The 20,581-nt window shown below is 43.1% G+C and overlaps 1 protein-coding gene across 3 annotated transcripts in view; it reads left to right on the top strand.

Annotated features, from left to right (window-relative positions):
* The window catches only part of HAL (histidine ammonia-lyase), a 34,575-nt gene that overhangs the window by 5,313 nt on the left and 8,681 nt on the right, over window positions 1–20,581 (top strand). For all 3 annotated transcript variants that reach the window (XR_015750085.1, XM_026694010.2, XM_087968126.1), the window contains exons 9-17: window positions 161–300; window positions 1,247–1,294; window positions 2,735–2,882; window positions 4,489–4,584; window positions 16,625–16,683; window positions 18,086–18,166; window positions 18,788–18,853; window positions 18,959–19,124; window positions 20,245–20,379. Coding sequence is in view for 2 of the 3 variants with exons in the window: in XM_026694010.2 (XP_026549795.1) it covers window positions 161–300; window positions 1,247–1,294; window positions 2,735–2,882; window positions 4,489–4,584; window positions 16,625–16,683; window positions 18,086–18,166; window positions 18,788–18,853; window positions 18,959–19,124; window positions 20,245–20,379 (939 nt within the window). In the remaining variant the exon portion in view is untranslated. The remainder of the gene's footprint in view (window positions 1–160; window positions 301–1,246; window positions 1,295–2,734; window positions 2,883–4,488; window positions 4,585–16,624; window positions 16,684–18,085; window positions 18,167–18,787; window positions 18,854–18,958; window positions 19,125–20,244; window positions 20,380–20,581) is intronic.

Below are 20,581 nucleotides of genomic sequence, written 5' to 3'. Positions count from 1 at the left end.
AAGCTGATTCTATTATCCCTGCTGAAAGGCAACAGGGTGATTTTGGTTTGCCTTCCTGCTCAGTGGACACTATCATTAAAAGGCTCTGCTAAAGATGAGGAGACAAAATGCTGTATCTCAAACAAAGAGAAGCCCTAACCAAAGTAATTTTCCTCCATAGCATCCTGCCTGCCCTACATTCCAGAGCAAGGGACTGTTGGGGCCAGTGGAGACTTAGCGCCTCTTTCTCATCTTGCCCTGGGACTCATTGGCGAAGGAAAGATGTGGTCCCCAAAGAGTGGATGGGCTGATGCAAAATATGTAAGAGAGATACTTTCTAATGTAAATGGATACATGTGATGATGGGAAGGTCCATTAAAACATCCATTAAAAGGGAAGAAGGCTATTTTCAAACTTTTGCAGTAATGTCTTAAAATGTAAAAAAAAAAAAAAAAAGATCTCCCGATTCTATATCTTCTTTAAAAAAAAGATCTGTTGTAAAATATTGTGCCCCTCTTCCATCATTGCATTTTGGGTGCTTGGCAACATGCTCACATTTATGACTGGTTGGTCCATTGATTGCACAGTGATGTAATTTGCAATTTTTTCCTGATTTCTGACATTTTTGCCAGTTTCCAGCAAAAAATATCAACTTAGGAAAATGAATTCACTAACAACTGCATGGTTCTCTTAACAACTGCCATAAAATGGTCCAAAATTGGAGTCCTGTGGTGCCAAACTTTTAAGCACAACAATTTAAATCAAAATTCTGGTTCTGATTATGTCATAAGTCAAGGACTACCTGTACTCTAGATTGCTAGAATATGAATAAAAGCCTCTGTATAACTGAAACCACTAACATTCCGGGGGTCCTGGTCCTGGGAAAGTGTGTGTTTGTGTTGAAAGAAACACAATTAGAAGCTACCTACTGCCTGAGGAGAAGCAGTTCACTAAATTAAGGCAGTTTGAAGAAAAACATTGGTGCTGGTGTGGGCAACCTTCCATTTCTTACAGTACAAATGTGTTAAATAGTGATGTACAGTAAAAAAATAAGTTCAATAAAAGGAAACAGAAAAATCTGGAAATTCAAAACAACAGTTCAATCAAAACTAAAACTTGAATGCAAAGTTAAGGCTACTTCCTTATTTTTGTTCTAGAATGCACAGCTGTTAGGTATTTCAAAATATTTGGATGTAGAATTCTGAAAACTTCAATTCAATTGAAAAGCTTTTCTCACTTAATAAGCATTCTTGGTATTGCCTTATAGGTGCTGGAAGCTCATGGACTCAAACCAATTACTTTGAAGCCAAAGGAGGTAATAAAATACATGTTTGTTTCCTAGTACCACAGTTTTGATTGGCAGATAATTTATTATATATATACATAATGCAGCACTGGATTGTTTTAGTGAATCAAAGAGGTCTGTATATTCTGAAGAAAAAAATGTAATGTTGACTAGAGCATAGGGAAACAGTTTCTTTCTCCCACTTTCCTTCTTTTTTAGGATTGTGCAATCTTTTCCTTCCCTTATAGCTATTTCATACCTTTCCTATACCCAAGATCAACATAAGTTTGTTTTACATATTCTTATTTAGCTATGGCTAAAATGCAGGTGAGTACTCAGCGCAGGATTAATTGAACTCTGCTTTATATAGTGAAAGCTTTCCTTGTGTAGTTGAATGGAATACATTTGAGTGTTTTGCATTTACTGCTTATCTGCATAGACACTTACAGAAAAGAGATTTAAATTTAAATAGTAAATTAACTATATGTGCAACACTCAAGAGATTCAGACTAAAGCTTCATGTCTTCATGGAGTTTTATAGATGACAGGACTGCTAGGAAGGTAAATTGTAGCCAACCATGAGATAGGACTGCCAGAAAAGTAATTTCAAGTTGAACAAATGTTGGAACGAAGGACTTAAGTTGCTTCTTTCCCCACCCAGGCTGTTTCCTGAGATTGCCTTGAAGCATGATTGAAGCATGAGAGAAAACATTTTGTGTTGTTTGAGTCAGGAAAATATAAGAAGGGCACACACACAGGGGTGGGATTCCACTGGTAAAACAACCGGTTTTGTGATGGTGCATGTTCATGCCAGACATGTGCTCCGCACGCGTGCTCCGCATTTTTAAAAAGCCCCTACAACTGCAGCCTCTGTGACTCAAAAAGCTGAAGAGTGGCAAACCGCTCTGCTGTGCAAATCAGCTGTGCTCTAAACCAGGGGTGTCCAACCTTGGCAACTTTAAGACTTGTGGACTTCAACTCCCAGAATTCCTCAGCCAGCAAAGCTTTGCTGGCTGAGGAATTCTGGGAGTTGAAGTCCACAAGTCTTAAAGTTGTCAAGGTTGGACACCCCTGCTCTAAACAAAGGAAATAAAGCAGAGGAAAGAGCAGGGGCGGGCGGGCAAGCCCACATGCTCATCGCAGCAAACCAGTTCTGAGCCAGCTGATCATTGGAACAAGGGATTCGCAGGAATCGGTCCGAACCAGTACAATCCCACCCCTGCATACACATGTCTTTGAACAGAAAGACTAACAGAATATCAGTGGTGGAATTCAAATTTTTTTACTACTGGTTCTATGGGTATGGCTTAGTGAGCGTGGCAGGGTAAAGATACTGTAAAACCTCCAGTCAGAGGTGGTATTTGCCAGTTCTCCAAACTAGTCCAAATTTCTGCTACCGGTTCTCCAGAACTGGTCAGAACCTGCTGAATACCACCTCTGCAGAATATAACCCTTGATGTTTCTTTGAAGGGTCTGGCTCTTATCAATGGAACACAAATGATAACTTCTCTGGGATGCGAAGCAGTTGAAAGGGCCAATGCAATTGCTAGACAAGCTGATATTGTGGCTGCCCTCACACTGGAAGTTCTCAAGGGCACAACAAAAGCCTTTGATACGGGTTGGTATTTTTAAAGCATAGTATAGACTATCTGTTTGTATATTGGCCTTTCTCTCCCTCTGTAGTAATTTGCTTCTTCATTATTTTCCACATGTTCTTTATTCAGAGACATTTTCCAGAAAATCCCTCAGCAATTCTAAAACATACTTCTGGCCCCATCTGTAAGTCACCTGAGCTTGCCACCAAGCAATGAACAACAGTATTACAGATTTTATATAAAACATATGCATTATCCACACCCACGAGGGCCACACAAGATGCCACCACCACACTTCCACGTAAAAAACAGACTCACACCCACACAGAAGATGAGACACGACCACAGACCAGAAGCCGCACTGCAGCTGTATCACTATCCACTTCAAACCCCTCTGAGCCATACATGAAGCGAACTGACCCCCACCATGAAGATGCAGCACGACCACGAACTCGAAGCCAAACAGCAAGATCACAGCTCACCAGCTCAAATCCCCCAGTAACTAAGACCAACCTGAGCACAACCAAGCCCCCACCTGAACAGAACACACCTCCAGCCAATCAGAACATGGCCCCCCAACCAATCAGAACAAAGCCAAACCCCCAACCAATGAGAACACACCCCCACCCAATCAGAACACAGCCAAGCCCCCACCCAATCAAGTCACACCCCACTAGCAGTTAAAAGGAAGAAGCAGCTGCAAGCTCACATCACTCTGAGAAGCACAGAGCTGAAGACAGAAGCCTGAAGATGATGAATGAGACTTCATCGAAACGTTGCCTAGATACTTCCAATCTTATATATAACATTTAAATGGCTATTTCTTAACCTACTCTATTTTGTATAAATGAATCTTCTATTCCATTGTACTGGCCCATATAAAATTTATGTCTGTCAGCTCATATATAGCAAATATAATCAAGTCTTCACTAAGTGGAACAGGCCATAAATTTATCTTTCCAATGTTGTAGTAGTAAGAGCACAGAGAATTCATTTGTGCTGTTGGTTTTGAATCTCATGTAGTTCAGGAAATATTCTCCTCTGACAATTTTAGCTTTTTGTCATACAATCATGTTAACGTAATCCATTATTTTCTCCCAAAACTTGGTAAGTATAGGGCATTGTAAAAACATCTGTTTTAAAGATGCATTATCCTTATTACACCTCCAAAAATATTGTTTTGACATTCCTTATCTATATAAATGCAGTGAAATCCACTAAATTCTAAATATCCTTTTTTGTTGTATAAATCATAACTTGAGATCCATTGACATTCTTGCTATACAGGTAGTTCTTGGCACACAACCATAATGGAGGCTACCCATTATGGTCAGAAGATGTGACAGCCATTAAGGGAATTGTCCACATGTTTGCCATATTACCTTCCCCCATCCTTGCTCTCCCTGATGCAGTCATTAAATAATAACCCATGGGTCATTAAACAAAGAAAGAGGTGCCTCAGGGGACCCAGGAGAAGCCCTGGGTGGCCTAGCACAGGGACATTTTTTTTCCATATCTTCATGTTTTTCTCAATTTTTAAAGGCCCATAAAGTGAATTTGGTAAAACCTCAATCTTCCCTCATTTATTTTCTGAAAATATTTTACCTCTTTATCCTTACTTTAAATCAGATATTCATGCACTGCGACCACATCAAGGGCAGATTGAGGTAGCTTTTCGATTCAGATCCCTTTTAGACTCTGATCATCATCCTTCTGAAATAGCAGGTGAGTAATCATTGGGAGTTGATATATAAATTATACAAGTAGTACAATCTTTTTTAAAAAATCTGAAAATGACATTTCTGCTTAATTTAAAATAATATTTTGAGTCATGACTACTATTTACGGTAGTTGTAGAATTCTAAATATTCTATATGTGTGTATACAATACATTACAGGATGAGATTAAAGATTTGGAAACCCAGCTACAAAACAAACTGGGAAATGAGCAATTAGCCAAACATAAATTAAATATATTAGAACAGGAAAAGAATTTAAGAGCTTTGAAATTTGCAAAACTTCAACATGCCAATTTTGAACATGCCAACAAGCCAGGGAGGTGGCTTGCTTATAGATTAAGAAAGGAAAGAGAAAAAAGAACGATTCAGCAATTACAGGATAAAGAATGGAAATTACAATATAATATGGAAAGGAAAAAAGGGATTGCACAAGAGTTCTTCAAAGAGCTCTATAAGCAAGAGAAAATTGCAGATGAGAAAATAAATCACTATCTAAAAGGGGAGACGATGGCAGTACTAACAGTGGAAGAAAGGGTAATGTTAAATAGGGATACCACAATAGACAGGCAATCCAAAAACAAAAAAAATAATAAAACACCAGGAATGGATGGATTACCAGGGGAAGTCTATAAAAGTTTAGAAGAAGCAATTGATCTGATACTTTGCAATGAGGTATTAATGGAAGCAAGGCTATTAGAATCATGGAGAGAAGCTTACATTGCCCTGATACTGAAGGAAGGCACAGATACCACATAGATTAAAAAATATATAGACAAATCTCTTTATTAAACACAGATTACAAAATTTTTCTGAATATCATGGCAGAAAGAATGAAAAAAAATATTGAATAGTAGAATACATTAGGACCAAAATGGCTTTTTACCAACAAGACAAATAAAAAACACAAACAAGAACGGTAATCAATGCACTGGAGTACTATGAGGCCCATCCAGAGAAACAGGCTGCGCTAAATACTATCAGCATGCCCAAGAGGCTTTCGATAAGGTAAATTGGCAATTTATGATCCAGCAGATAAAAGATATGAAATTCAAAGACAGATCTGGAAAAACGATAGGGTCAATTTGCTCAGTTCAGAAAGCTCATATAATAAATAATGGGGAATCTACAAATTCATTTGAAATAAGGAAAGGGATGTCCTCTTTCACCTCTGCTCTTTATCCTGACTTTAGAAATCTTGTTGATAAGAATTAGATCTAATCTGGAAATAAAAGGGTTAAAAATTAAAAAAGAAGAATATAAGGCCCAAGCATTTGCAGACAACCTTGTATTTTTCACAGAAGAACCAATAGAATCAGGACCAAAGCTAATGAAGGAGATAGAGAAATTTGGGGATGTTATGTTTGGAGAGTAATGGAGACCAGAGATCTGACCAGTGACTTCAACTCTTTATTAACAGTAAATAGAACAGAACAGAGCAAGCTATGGGTAGCAGTAACCCCTTTTATAGGGTTGGCTGCTACCCTCTTAACCAATACTAAGTGCATCAAGTTTAAACTAATAACCAATAAGAAGTGTCCTAAGCTTGGCCAATCAGGGCCTTGTTATGAAGCAATCCTTGTTCATTGTTTAAGGACCAATCAAATGTGCAGGCTTCAAAACCTGCTTTGCATGTGGCTTAGTAATTTTATTCATTCACAACACCCTCCCCTTGGGTTCCGTTTGAGGGGAGCTGTAACAAAATCTTCAAGGTAGACAGGCCGTTTGGTCTGTCTGGATGATTTCCGTGGCTCCACCGGGTTTGTTCTCAAGTCCGGTTCCGGTGGAGCGTTTGGATGATCTTTATTAAGTTCCGTTTCGCTGCATGGTGATTCCGTGCTGCTTCCGTTGTTGTTGTCTCCGCCAATCAGTGTTTCTTCGGGGTTTCGCAGTTCAGTTTCCCCCGTGTTCAAGTCCCATGGAAAAGTCAACTCCCTCCCCGCTTCAATCCCTGGTACTTCGCTGGGCCGTAGGTTTTCCGTTGGCCTGCTATCCGTCATATCGAAGTCAATTTCCTCGATATTGCTCCCCCCTCAGTTGGTGAACCCGGGGAGCCATGGGCGCTGGGTAGTAATCTCGAACGGAGTTGGTCTATGTGGCGTTTCCACACCCTCCCATCGTCTGTTAGCAGGTAGTAAGATTTAGGCCCAGTAAGGTGGGTAACGGTTGCGGGTATCCATAAAGAGTCGCCGGAGAAGTTTTTGGCAAAGATTAAATCGCCTACCTTAAATTCCCGGCATTTGCTGCTGGAGCTGAAAGGCTTTTCGGGTGCATATGCGGGGTGGAGCCGGTCGAGGTGCGATCGTAGTTTCCGCCCCATAAGAAGTTCGGCGGGCGTTTTGTTGGTAATGCTGTGGGACGTGATGTGCTGCAACAATAAAATCCGATTGATTTTCTCATCGATGTTTCCGAATTCCATTTTGTGGAGGGTCTTTTTTACAAACTGTACCATGCGCTCTGCACGCCCGTTCGCCGCAGGGTGTGCGGGCGAGGTCAGCGCATGGCGGATGCCCCGGTCAGCAAGATATTGTTCAAATGGTAATGCTGTGAACTGTGGGCCGTTATCCGAGACGAGGACGTCCGGAAAACCATGTGTGGCAAATAACCTGTTTAATTTGTTGATAACTGAGTCCGTTGTAGTTGTGCTCATTCGATGGATCTCGAGCCAATTTGAATAGGCATCGACTGTAATAAGGAAAGTGTGCCCTTTTGTAGGCCCCACAAAGTCAATATGGATACGGGACCATGGTCCTCTCGGAGTTTCCCATTCGGTTGGGCTTGCTTTAGGTGGGGCGTTGCTGACGTCTTGGCAACGTTGACAAGTAGCGACCCAGGCCTCGATTCTTTTGTTGATTCCCGGCCACCAGGCATAGCTCCGTGCGAGTGCTTTCATCCGCACTATGCCCGGATGTCCGTCGTGCAATACCGCTAAAACAGTTCTTTGCAGTTTGCTCGGGATTACGACTCTATCGCCCCACAAGATGCAGCCCTTTTGAGAAAACAGTTCGGTTTGGCGTGCTTTAAAGGGCGCCCATTCAGGTGCTAGCTGTTCTGTTGGCCAACCACGCTCAACCCAGCGTAGGAGGTGTTGCAGGACCGGATCTCGTTTTGTCTCGAGGGCAATGTCTCTCGCCGTCAATGGCGGCGCGTGTAGAGTCTCAATTTGCAACGTTGTAATGGTTGGGGCTGGATCTTCAACCGATTCTGGAAGCGGTGTTCTGCTCAATGCATCAGCGTGGAGAATTGATTTCCCCGGGCGGTGTTGCAAGGTGTAGTTGTACGCCGCCAAGAATTCAGACCAGCGGGTCATTCTGGGGGACAATATATACGGGGTTGGTTTATTACCCGCAATAATCCCCAGTAGTGGTTTATGATCAGTAATTATTGTAAACGCACGCCCATACACATATTCATGAAACCTTTTAACTGCCGCCACAATAGCTAAAGCTTCTTTATCCAGCTGACTATAATTTCTTTCAGCTTTAGCTAAAGTTCGTGAAAAAAATGCGACGGGAGCTTCTGCTCCGTTCGGTAATACGTGGGCCAGGATTGCTCCAACCCCAAAAGGTGAGGCGTCACAAGTAATAGTTAACGGCAGAGTCTCGTTGTACTGCATAAGTACAGAATCAGAAGTTAGCAATTTCTTTACTTGTTGGAAAGCGTTTTGTTCACGTTGTCCCCAAACCCACGTTGCTTTTTTTGTCTAAGAGTCTATGTAATGGTTCAGCTACGGTTGCTTTATTGGGTAAAAAGACGTTATAAAAATTGATAAGTCCAAGGAACGCCTGTAGATCTGCCTTGTTCCTTGGAGTGGGGGCCTTCTTAATTGCCTTTAATTTGTCCTCAGTGGGATGGATTCCTTGACTGTCCAGGAGGTATCCCAAAAACTCCACCCTTTCGGTACATAACTGGCATTTATTTTTTTTAACTTTGAGGCCTGCGTTTTGGAACCTTTGTAAAACTGTGCGGAGTCGTTTTTCTAGAATGTCTCTGTTCGGGGCGGCGATGAGCACATCGTCGAAATACGATACGACCCCTCTTATTCCTTGTAACAGCCTTTCCATTAAGCTCTGAAAAATTCCAGGAGCGACGCTCACCCCGAACTGGAGCCGGTTGCATTTAAATGCGCCCCTATGCGTGACGATAGTTTGCGCCTCCGTGGTGGCCGGATCTACAGGCAATTGTTGATATGCCTGTGCTAGGTCTAGTTTAGCGAAAATTTTCCCGCCACCCAGGGAATGGAGCAGGTGTTGCACTACCGGCACTGGATACGCACTTTGCTGAAGTGCGTGGTTTAGGGTGGCCCGGTAGTCTCCGCAAATTCTCAGTGACCCATCAGGCTTGATAGGCGTCACTATTGGGGTTTCCCATCGGGCGTGGTCGGTGGGTTCCAGCACGTCCTGTTCTATTAGCTTATCGAGTTGTTCATCGATTTTAGGTTTCAGGGCGAACGGCACCCGACGCGGCTTAAGGCGGATGGGTGCTACCTCGGGTTCAAGTTAAATGAGATCGGGGTCCCCTTGTACTTGCCTAGTCCGTTCGTGAAAACGTCTTGGAATTCTTGCACGAGGGCTTCCTCCCAATCGTTGCTCTCGGCATGGTGGACTCCGGCTACAGTGATTCCAAGCGGTCTGAACCATTGAAGGCCTAAAAGACTAGGCCAGTCACGGTCCACGACAGTCAGTGGCAGTGCGACGGTGCGGTCCTTGAAAGAGACCTGGAATCGGCGGGACCCGACAACGGGAATTCGGTTACCCTGGTAATCTTTGAGGATAACCCTTTGAGGGTTGAGGTCTTGGCGGCGGATCATCGGAATGAGCTGTTGAAGCGTCTTCCAGGACACCATCGAGAGGGATGATCCTGAGTCCACCTCCATTACACAAGGTTTGTTTTCGATAGCGACCTCTACTCGGATTTTCCCGGCATCAAGGGACGTAGCGTGGCCTATGGTAATTGTTTGGTGGGTCTCTTCTCGCCTGGTTTCTTCACGCCTGGTGGAAGTGGTGGACGGTTTGTTTCTGTAGGAGTGGCTTCCCCATTGGTGATTCAGTTTGTCTCGGGGTGTGCCGAAGAATCCTGAAGACTGGTATTCGGCCTGTCAGGGTTTGGAGTTTTGTTTGCTTCTGCAAACCTTTGCGATGTGACCTCTTTTCCCGCAAACGTGGCAGAGTGCGTTGAGGAATTGGCAGCTGGATCGGGGGTGATTCACCCCACATCCTGCACAAGGTCGAGATGAGGGTTGTGTGAACTGGTCTCGTTCCGTTCGGAGTCGGTTGACCTCTTCCTCATCGCTTTCTGATGGGGATTCTAGGTCTTCGTGGTGAGTCGATACCGGGTGTCTCTCTGCGCGAGGCGAGGTATCTTTGGCGAGTTGACGTAGCGGTGCGTTGGTGCGGCGCATTCGGGCTGCCGACTTTTTGGTCGCCTCCGCTGCAGTGGCTTCTATGAGGGCATCGGTGAGGCTGATGTTCCCCTTAGCCATAATTTTGCTCTGGATCGTGCCGTCTTCTAGGCCCAGAACCAGGCGGTCTCGGAGGGCTTCTTCTAAATCAGAGAATCCGCAGAGGCCTCCAAGGTTGCGGAGGTCTGCGATGTAGTTGGCAAGGCTTTCACCTTTCCGTTGGTCCCTCTGGTAATATTCGTGTCTTCTGACTAAGGTTGGCACGGTGGGCGCGTAGTGAGCCCGTAGCAAAAGGCTCGAGGACGTCCCAGTCCATCGCTTTTACTTCGGCTGGCTTGGCAAGTGATTTTGCCATTTTAAACACGGTAGGCCCGCAATGGGTTAGAAATATAGCTCTTTTTTGCTGGTTGTAGCATCTTTCAAATTGTTGGTCTCCAGAAACATCTGGAACCTATCCATGTACGACTTCCAGTCTTCGGTTTCTGGGTTGAATGGAGCGGGTGGTACGGCACCGCTGGCCATGTTGCCGTTGATGGTGCGTGTTCGACCACGTGCTCTGTGTGTTGCTCTGTAGATCAGTCAGCTCTCCGGTCTCCGCATCCCATCCTCGTCGCCAGTGTTATGTTTGGAGAGTAATGGAGACCAGACATCTGACCAGTGACTTCAACTCTTTATTAACAGTAAATAGAACAGAACAGAGCAAGCTATGGGTAGCAGTAACCCCTTTTATAGGGTTGGCTGCTACCCTCTTAACCAATACTAAGTGCATCAAGTTTAAACTAATAACCAATAAGAAGTGTCCTAAGCTTGGCCAATCAGGGCCTTGTTATGAAGCAATCCTTGTTCATTGTTTAAGGACCAATCAAATGTGCAGGCTTCCAAAACCTGCTTTGCATGTGGCTTAGTAATTTTATTCATTCACAACACCCCTCCCCCTTGGGTTCCGTTTGAGGGAGCTGTAACAAAATCTTCAAGGTAGACAGGCCGTTTGGTCTGTCTGGATGATTTCCGTGGCTCCACCGGGTTTGTTCTCAAGTCCGGTTCCGTGGAGCGCTTGGATGATCTTTATTAAGTTCCGTTTCGCTGCATGGTGATTCCGTGCTGCTTCCGTTGTTGTTGTCTCCGCCAATCAGTGTTTCTTCGGGGTTTCGCAGTTCAGTTTCCCCCGTGTTCAAGTCCCATGGAAAAGTCAACTCCCTCCCCGCTTCAATCCCTGGTACTTCGCTGGGCCGTAGGGTTTCCGTTGGCCTGCTATCCGTCATATCGAAGTCAATTTCCTCGATATTGCTCCCCCTCAGTTGGTGAACCCGGGAGCCATGGGCGCTGGGTAGTAATCTCGAACGGAGTTGGTCTATGTGGCGTTTCCACACCCTCCCATCGTCTGTTAGCAGGTAGTAAGATTTAGGCCCAGTAAGGTGGGTAACGGTTGCGGGTATCCATAAAGAGTCGCCGGAGAAGTTTTTGGCAAAGATTAAATCGCCTACCTTAAATTCCCGGCATTTGCTGCTGGAGCTGAAAGGCTTTTCGGGTGCATATGCGGGTGGAGCCGGTCGAGGTGCGATCGTAGTTTCCGCCCCATAAGAAGTTCGGCGGGCGTTTTGTTGGTAATGCTGTGGGACGTGATGTGCTGCAACAATAAAATCCGATTGATTTTCTCATCGATGTTTCCGAATTCCATTTTGTGGAGGGTCTTTTTTACAAACTGTACCATGCGCTCTGCACGCCCGTTCGCCGCAGGGTGCGCGGGCGAGGTCAGCGCATGGCGGATGCCCCGTCAGCAAGATATTGTTCAAATGGTAATGCTGTGAACTGTGGGCCGTTATCCGAGACGAGGACGTCCGGAAAACCATGTGTGGCAAATAACCTGTTTAATTTGTTGATAACTGAGTCCGTTGTAGTTGTGCTCATTCGATGGATCTCGAGCCAATTTGAATAGGCATCGACTGTAATAAGGAAAGTGTGCCCTTTGTAGGCCCCACAAAGTCAATATGGATACGGGACCATGGTCCTCTCGGAGTTTCCCATTCGGTTGGGCTTGCTTTAGGTGGGGCGTTGCTGACGTCTTGGCAACGTTGACAAGTAGCGACCCAGGCCTCGATTCTTTTGTTGATTCCCGGCCACCAGGCATAGCTCCGTGCGAGTGCTTTCATCCGCACTATGCCCGGATGTCCGTCGTGCAATACCGCTAAAACAGTTCTTTGCAGTTTGCTCGGGATTACGACTCTATCGCCCCACAAGATGCAGCCCTTTTGAGAAAACAGTTCGGTTTGGCGTGCTTTAAACGGCGCCCATTCAGGTGCTAGCTGTTCTGTTGGCCAACTCCGCTCAACCCAGCGTAGGAGGTGTTGCAGGACCGGATCTCGTTTTGTCTCGAGGGCAATGTCTCTCGCCGTCAATGGCGGCGCGTGTAGAGTCTCAATTTGCAACGTTGTAATGGTTGGGGCTGGATCTTCAACCGATTCTGGAAGCGGTGTTCTGCTCAATGCATCAGCGTGGAGAATTGATTTCCCGGGCGGTGTTGCAAGGTGTAGTTGTACGCCGCCAAGAATTCAGACCAGCGGGTCATTCTGGGGGACAATATATACGGGTTGGTTTATTACCCGCAATAATCCCCAGTAGTGGTTTATGATCAGTAATTATTGTAAACGCACGCCCATACACATATTCATGAAACCTTTTAACTGCCGCCACAATAGCTAAAGCTTCTTTATCCAGCTGACTATAATTTCTTTCAGCTTTAGCTAAAGTTCGTGAAAAAATGCGACGGGAGCTTCTGCTCCGTTCGGTAATACGTGGGCCAGGATTGCTCCAACCCCAAAAGGTGAGGCGTCACAAGTAATAGTTAACGGCAGAGTCTCGTTGTACTGCATAAGTACAGAATCAGAAGTTAGCAATTTCTTTACTTGTTGGAAAGCGTTTTGTTCACGTTGTCCCCAAACCCACGTTGCTTTTTTGTCTAAGAGTCTATGTAATGGTTCAGCTACGGTTGCTTTATTGGGTAAAAAGACGTTATAAAAATTGATAAGTCCAAGGAACGCCTGTAGATCTGCCTTGTTCCTTGGAGTGGGGCCTTCTTAATTGCCTTTAATTTGTCCTCAGTGGGATGGATTCCTTGACTGTCCAGGAGGTATCCCAAAAACTCCACCCTTTCGGTACATAACTGGCATTTATTTTTTTTAACTTTGAGGCCTGCGTTTTGGAACCTTTGTAAAACTGTGCGGAGTCGCTTTTTCTAGAATGTCTCTGTTCGGGCGGCGATGAGCACATCGTCGAAATACGATACGACCCCTCTTATTCCTTGTAACAGCCTTTCCATTAAGCTCTGAAAATTCCAGGAGCGACGCTCACCCCGAACTGGAGCCGGTTGCATTTAAATGCGCCCCTATGCGTGATGATAGTTTGCGCCTCCGCGGTGGCCGGATCTACAGGCAATTGTTGATATGCCTGTGCTAGGTCTAGTTTAGCGAAAATTTTCCCGCCACCCAGGGAATGGAGCAGGTGTTGCACTACCGGCACTGGATACGCACTTTGCTGAAGTGCGTGGTTTAGGTGGCCCGGTAGTCTCCGCAAATTCTCAGTGACCCATCAGGCTTGATAGGCGTCACTATTGGGGTTTCCCATCGGGCGTGGTCGGTGGGTTCCAGCACGCCCTGTTCTATTAGCTTATCGAGTTGTTCATCGATTTTAGGTTTCAGGGCGAACGGCACCCGACGCGGCTTAAGGCGGATGGGTGCTACCTCGGGGTTCAAGTTAAATGAGATCGGGGTCCCCTTGTACTTGCCTAGTCCGTTCGTGAAAACGTCTTGGAATTCTTGCACGAGGGCTTCCTCCCAATCGTTGCTCTCGGCATGGTGGACTCCGCCTACAGTGATTCCAAGCGGTCTGAACCATTGAAGGCCTAAAAGACTAGGCCAGTCACGGTCCACGACAGTCAGTGGCAGTGCGACGGTGCGGTCCTTGAAAGAGACCTGAATCGGGCGGGACCCGACAACGGGAATTCGGTTACCCTGGTAATCTTTGAGGATAACCCTTTGAGGGTTGAGGTCTTGGCGGCGGATCATCGGAATGAGCTGTTGAAGCGTCTTCCAGGACACCATCGAGAGGGATGATCCTGAGTCCACCTCCATTACACAAGGTTTGTTTTCGATAGCGACCTCTACTCGGATTTTCCCGGCATCAAGGGACGTGGCGTGGCCTATGGTAATTGTTTGGTGGGTCTCTTCTCGCCTGGTTTCTTCACGCCTGGTGGAAGTGGTGGACGGTTTGTTTCTGTAGGAGTGGCTTCCCCATTGGTGATTCAGTTTGTCTCGGGTGTGCCAAGAATCCTGAAGACTGGTATTCGGCCTGTCAGGGTTTGGAGTTTTGTTTGCTTCTGCAAACCTTTGCGATGTGACCTCTTTTCCCGCAAACGTGGCAGAGTGCGTTGAGGAATTGGCAGCTGGATCGGGGGTGATTCACCCCACATCCTGCACAAGGTCGAGATGAGGGTTGTGTGAACTGGTCTCGTTCCGTTCGGAGTCGGTTGACCTCTTCCTCATCGCTTTCTGATGGGGATTCTAGGTCTTCGTGGTGAGTCGATACCGGTGTCTCTCTGAGCGAGGCGAGGTATCTTTGGCGAGTTGACGTAGCGGTGCGTTGGTGCGGCGCATTCGGGCTGCCGACTTTTTGGTCGCCTCCGCTGCAGTGGCTTCTATGAGGGCATCGGTGAGGCTGATGTTCCCCTTAGCCATAATTTTGCTCTGGATCGTGCCGTCTTCTAGGCCCAGAACCAGGCGGTCTCGGAGGGCTTCTTCTAAATCAGAGAATCCGCAGAGGCCTCCAAGGTTGCGGAGGTCTGCGATGTAGTTGGCAAGGCTTTCACCTTTCCGTTGGTCCCTCTGGTAATATTCGTGTCTTCTGACTAAGGTTGGCACGGTGGGCGCGTAGTGAGCCCGTAGCAAAGGCTCGAGGACGTCCCAGTCCATCGCTTTTACTTCGGCTGGCTTGGCAAGTGATTTTGCCATTTTAAACACGGTAGGCCCGCAATGGGTTAGAAATATGGCTCTTTTTTTGCTGGTTGTAGCGTCTTTCAAATTGTTGGTCTCCAGAAACATCTGGAACCTATCCATGTACGACTTCCAGTCTTCGGTTTCTGGGTTGAATGGAGCGGGTGGTACGGCACCGCTGGCCATGTTGCCGTTGATGGTGCGTGTTCGACCACGTGCTCTGTGTGTTGCTCTGTAGATCAGTCAGCTCTCCGGTCTCCGCATCCCATCCTCGTCGCCAGTGTTATGTTTGGAGAGTAATGGAGACCAGAGATCTGACCAGTGACTTCAACTCTTTATTAACAGTAAATAGAACAGAACAGAGCAAGCTATGGGTAGCAGTAACCCCTTTTATAGGGTTGGCTGCTACCCTCTTAACCAATACTAAGTGCATCAAGTTTAAACTAATAACCAATAAGAAGTGTCCTAAGCTTGGCCAATCAGGGCCTTGTTATGAAGCAATCCTTGTTCATTGTTTAAGGACCAATCAAATGTGCAGGCTTCCAAAACCTGCTTTGCATGTGGCTTAGTAATTTTATTCATTCACAACAGGGGAAGTAGTTGGTCTAACAATTAACAAAGACAAAACTAAAATGATAACAAAAAATTTAACAGATAACCAGAAAAAGAAATTAGTGGAAGAAACAGGTCTACAAATTGCAAAGAAAGTTAAATATTTGGGCATCTGGCTTATAGCCAGATGCTCAAAAATAAGCAAAAGAAGATAATTATATAAATTTAGTACAGCAAATAAAGAAAGACTTAGAAAAATGGGAGAAAATACAGCTATCTCTGCGACAGAGGGTCACGGCTAGTTTTCTTCTTTCAAACAATTCTGGTAAAATTGGATAAAAATGTTTGGATTTAAATAAAATGACTACGAAATTCATTTGGGCAGGTAAAAGAGCAAGGATAAAATTAAGTGCATTGCAGGATAATAGAAGCAGAGGTGGATTTGGACTCCCTGCCTGGGAAACATATTACAAAGCAGCAGGTTTAATGCGGATTAAAGATTGGGCCAATCTAAGAAATAAAAGAATCTTAACTTTAGAGGGGCATGATTTACAGCCAGAGTGGCATGCCTTCATGTGGAACCCAGGAAGTAAGACCCAAGCTTACTTCGACAGACATATAATTAGAGATTCATTAATGTGAATATGGGGGGAAATAAAAAACAAACATTATATAAAAATTCCAGGATGGGTATCCGCCATGGAGGCATTGATACACCCCAATACCCTAGAAATTGGAAAGATGGCTATATATTATGAAGTTTTAGATCCCCAAGGAGTATTAAAAACAAATCAAGAACTTAGAGACCAAGGACTGAATATAGATTAGTGGCCGCATCTCCAATTAAAAACAAGGTACAAAAAAGACCAGGAACATGGAATTGAAGTAAAGCCAAATCACTAAAGTTCAATATATTTGTAAGTGTTACTATGTGAATCCAGAGTTACAGAAGTGGAAACAGTTGCCACATAACTCATTTACAAAATATTTCAATGCATATTCCATCTTTTAATACAGCAGTGTGAAGATTTCACCAAAATATTAATGCAGATATTCTAAGACAAACAATAATTGCTTTGTTTCTTTGACAGAATCGCATAGATTTTGTGATAGAGTGCAAGATGCATACACATTACGTTGTTGCCCTCAGGTAAAACTTCAGAAATTCCTTCAGATATACAGTATGTAGTCAGGATCTTAATATACTTTCCAAGTTAACCAAAGTTAGTTTTATAAGCAACTGCAATTCACAAGTAAAACTGATTACATTAACAGAAAATATTAATTTCAACAATTGTACTTAAGAATGGCACTTGTTAATAAGTAGAACCATCTGCATGTAGCTAAGTGGCAGCATCCAGTCAACTTTGACTGAAGTCAGAAAAATTAAGCAAGGTTAGACAGGGAAGCACATGGATTGGAAATCAACAGGAAATACCAGGCCTGCAGGCTAATTTCAGAAAACGACTTCTTAGGTGAAGGAGATAATTTTCACTCAATCTTTACTTGAAAGAGACTTACTTCAGCATGTGGGCCTCTAAACATTCACAGTCTGAGCAAATTATAGTATCTAGGCAATCTTGTCTGAACTTCAAAGGTAATTCTGATTGGATATAGCATAGTATGTAGATCCTATCCTGAATATCAGGGCTTTAGTATGGTACTTGCAAAAAACAGCCTGGAAGAAGATAGTAATAAACCATTTCCTATTGTTGCCAACATTTTATGGACATCTTTATCAAAGTCACCAAGAGCTGAGATTGACTTCAAAGAGATTATACTATATGAAAAAAAAATTCTAATCAGAGATTATCTTTGTTACAGAAATAGAATTTATATGGCACTATCATTTCAAATAATAATTCAACAATTAGTTGAATAATTCTAGAGCAGGGGTGTCACTTGCGGCCTGCGGGCTGGATGCATCACGTGCTGGCCCTGCCCATGCCCAGTTTAGCGAAGGGGGAAAAAGTCCCGATACATCATATGACAACACTGTGATGCCATGAGTTTGACACCCCTGTTCTAGAGAATAATTTAACAATAGTGAAAAAGTGTCACATGTGAATAGATTATTTACAACAAGTTAAGCATTGCTGCATGCACTGTAGTTATAATTAAACTTATTAAACGCATGTAGCGTATTGCACAGGAAACTTATTAGAGATATTTTGCAGGCTTTATTTATTATTTTTTGAGGCAACACAATATCTACTTTTCCTTAACTTTGTATGTTCTACCCACACTGATGATCCAACCAAACATCAGTCTGACTTAAACCCTGTAAAGTATGCTGTAAATATACGTTACATACTTTTTGTTGTCTACAAAATATCATGCATTATTATGAAACTAATGTTCTGTTTGATCAATAAAAATGGAAAGGGTGGACTTGTTTTAACAGACTTTTTAAACTGAAGCATCTGCTTATATTGGCTGAGAATGTAGAAAGTTATGGTTCAATACATACAGAAGGTGACAGGTTGGGAAGGTTAACTCTAAAATGAATAATGGTTTACCAAAAATAACTAACACCTGTCTTTTTCTTATAGGTTCATGGTGTTGTGAATGACACAATTGCCTTTGTAAATAACATAATTACCACAGAGATCAATAGTGCAACTGACAATCCGGTATCTTTATTTCCTTTAAAAATAAATTGATTTTTTCCCTTTAGGAGTTCTATTACAAGAAGTGAACTTAGGTTGTGAGACAGATAGATGATAGAAGATATATTATTAGATTAAGTTGTGTTAGGTTAGATTAGATTAGATTAGATTAGATAAAGTGGTGATCAATATAGATAGACAATAGATAGATAAATGATTTATTCCTCACAAGAAGCTACATAGTATCCACTATCTTTCTACATTAATGCATTAAACATTTAAGGCAACATCATGTACCCTGGTCTGACTCCTTGCTCAGAACTGAACCATTTAGTAAATATTCCATTTATGCCCCTTTATTTTTAGTTCCATTATTATAGCTCTCTTACTATATTTAGCAACCAATCTTCAATTCTATATTTATGCAAAAAACATTCAAGCCTATTGACTTTATCATATATTTTCTATGCCTCAAAAGGGTAGGTGCTTACCTCTCATTCAAATTACTTTAAAATGATTTGCTAAGTCCCACCTGTATCATGAAATAAGTAAATAAATTAATATAATTTAAAATGTGGAATTTAATCTGATCAAAGGAATAATTTTTAAACCTGTCATGTTAATTCTTAATTTTTTTTGGTAAAGATGGTTTTTGCTGACCGGAAGGAGACAATTTCTGGAGGAAATTTCCATGGTGAATATCCAGCCAAGGTAGGTGTCTAAAATTTCTTTCTCTAACATGTATTTGCTAATATTGGAATTGGCGAGAGGTGGAGAAGGCTAAAATTCCTATGTCTAAAACTATTTAATTTGCAGGCTTTAGACTACCTTGCAATTGGTGTTCATGAACTTGCTGCAATTAGTGAAAGGAGAATTGAACGACTCTGTAACCCATCACTCAGTGAATTACCACCGTTTTTGGTTACAGAAGGAGGTCTAAATTCTGGCTTCATGATCGCACATTGCACAGCAGCTGCCTTGGGTGAGTACTTAGGCTCACAGTAATTTGAGGACTTGGGAAAATATGAACTTCTCACTTGAAATTGGGAGCATTAATAACAGTACGTCCTGTCTGTTTTATGATAGTACTGCATTGCATACAGTACAATTTTATTCTTGTGCATGACTTGTTGTATATAGGGCTATCAATTACAATCTGGCATTATGCCAATACTTCTGTACATTGATACTACAATTCCCTATATGCAATATCTTCTTAGGATAAATAATAATCTGGCGTGTGTGTGTGTGTGTGTGTGTGTGTGTGTGTAAATAATGTTATAGCACTGAGTTTTCATTTCAGCCTTCCTAAGCATAGGAAATGTTGGGTAGGTAGATGAAAAAATGCACCCAGTTATATAGAAATGTCATAGAAGCTAATATCCCACCACAGTTGGGCTATTTCATCAAGACAACAATCTGAAGTTTACCTCCCAATCAACTATGGCAGTTAGCAAAGAAAAAAAAATACAAATTTTATGGAAGGCCAGCACACAGTGGTGGGATTCAGCCAGTTCGCACCAGTTTGGGAGAACCGGTTGTTAACTTTCTGAGCAGCTTGGTGAACTGGTTGTTGGAAGAAATCTTTAGGTCAGAGAACCAGTTGTTAAATTATTTGAATCCAACCACTGCCTGCATGATATCTAGATGAACATTATTGAAATCTGTATGGAGAATTCAAGCAAACCAGGAGACATGTTTCTGACAACATGTCTAAGCTAGAAGAGTTCTGAGAAGAGTATTAAAACATTCTGAAAGCAGAAGCAGAAAGATTTTAGGTACCTACAGGAAACATTTGGAAGCCATTATTTCTGCCAAAGGAAGTGTAGCAAAATATTATAACTGAAACAATTTTCCAATTTATGTATCTCTCATATTTTTCATTTTTTTTATTTTGAATCTGTAAACAGTTACATGTAGATAGTTAAGTAGCCGTTCGGCTTAAAAGGATACATTGAAATTAGAATTTGACCAGTGCCTGAGGTTTTGAATACAACACTATTACAAAGATTTTTCATGGCTGACTGTTCTTTACATCGGGATGCTATTTCCATTATTATTCGCTTTTGAGGCCAGCATTTATTTCTTCTGGGCTTTTGCAGTTTCAGAGAATAAAGCTTTGTGCCACCCTTCTTCTGTGGACTCTCTTTCAACCAGTGCTGCGACAGAGGACCATGTATCCATGGGAGGATGGGCTGCAAGAAAAGCGCTTAAAGTCATTGAGCATGTGGAACAAGGTAAAGCTCAGTAGCAGCCTCCTAGAAAGACACAGGGCACCATAAGGCTTCATGAGGTACATTTGTGTGTTAGATTCCTGTGAGGCTGAACAAACGCAGGATTCCAAGGCAGGCAGTAGCAATGCTAGAGATAGGAATAGGTGAATGAGTGAATCAGTTTGATTCCTCTTGCTTCTTGCTTGACAGGGTTTGTTTTTAATCA

The sequence above is a fragment of the Notechis scutatus genome, chromosome 6 (assembly GCF_049901735.1).
Source record: "Notechis scutatus isolate UNSWTSFEM ecotype Mainland chromosome 6, rNotScu1.2, whole genome shotgun sequence".
Lineage (NCBI taxonomy): Eukaryota > Metazoa > Chordata > Lepidosauria > Squamata > Elapidae > Notechis > Notechis scutatus.
The sequence above is the reverse complement of the archived record's forward strand: the minus strand, read 5'-3'. Positions and strand labels throughout refer to the sequence as shown.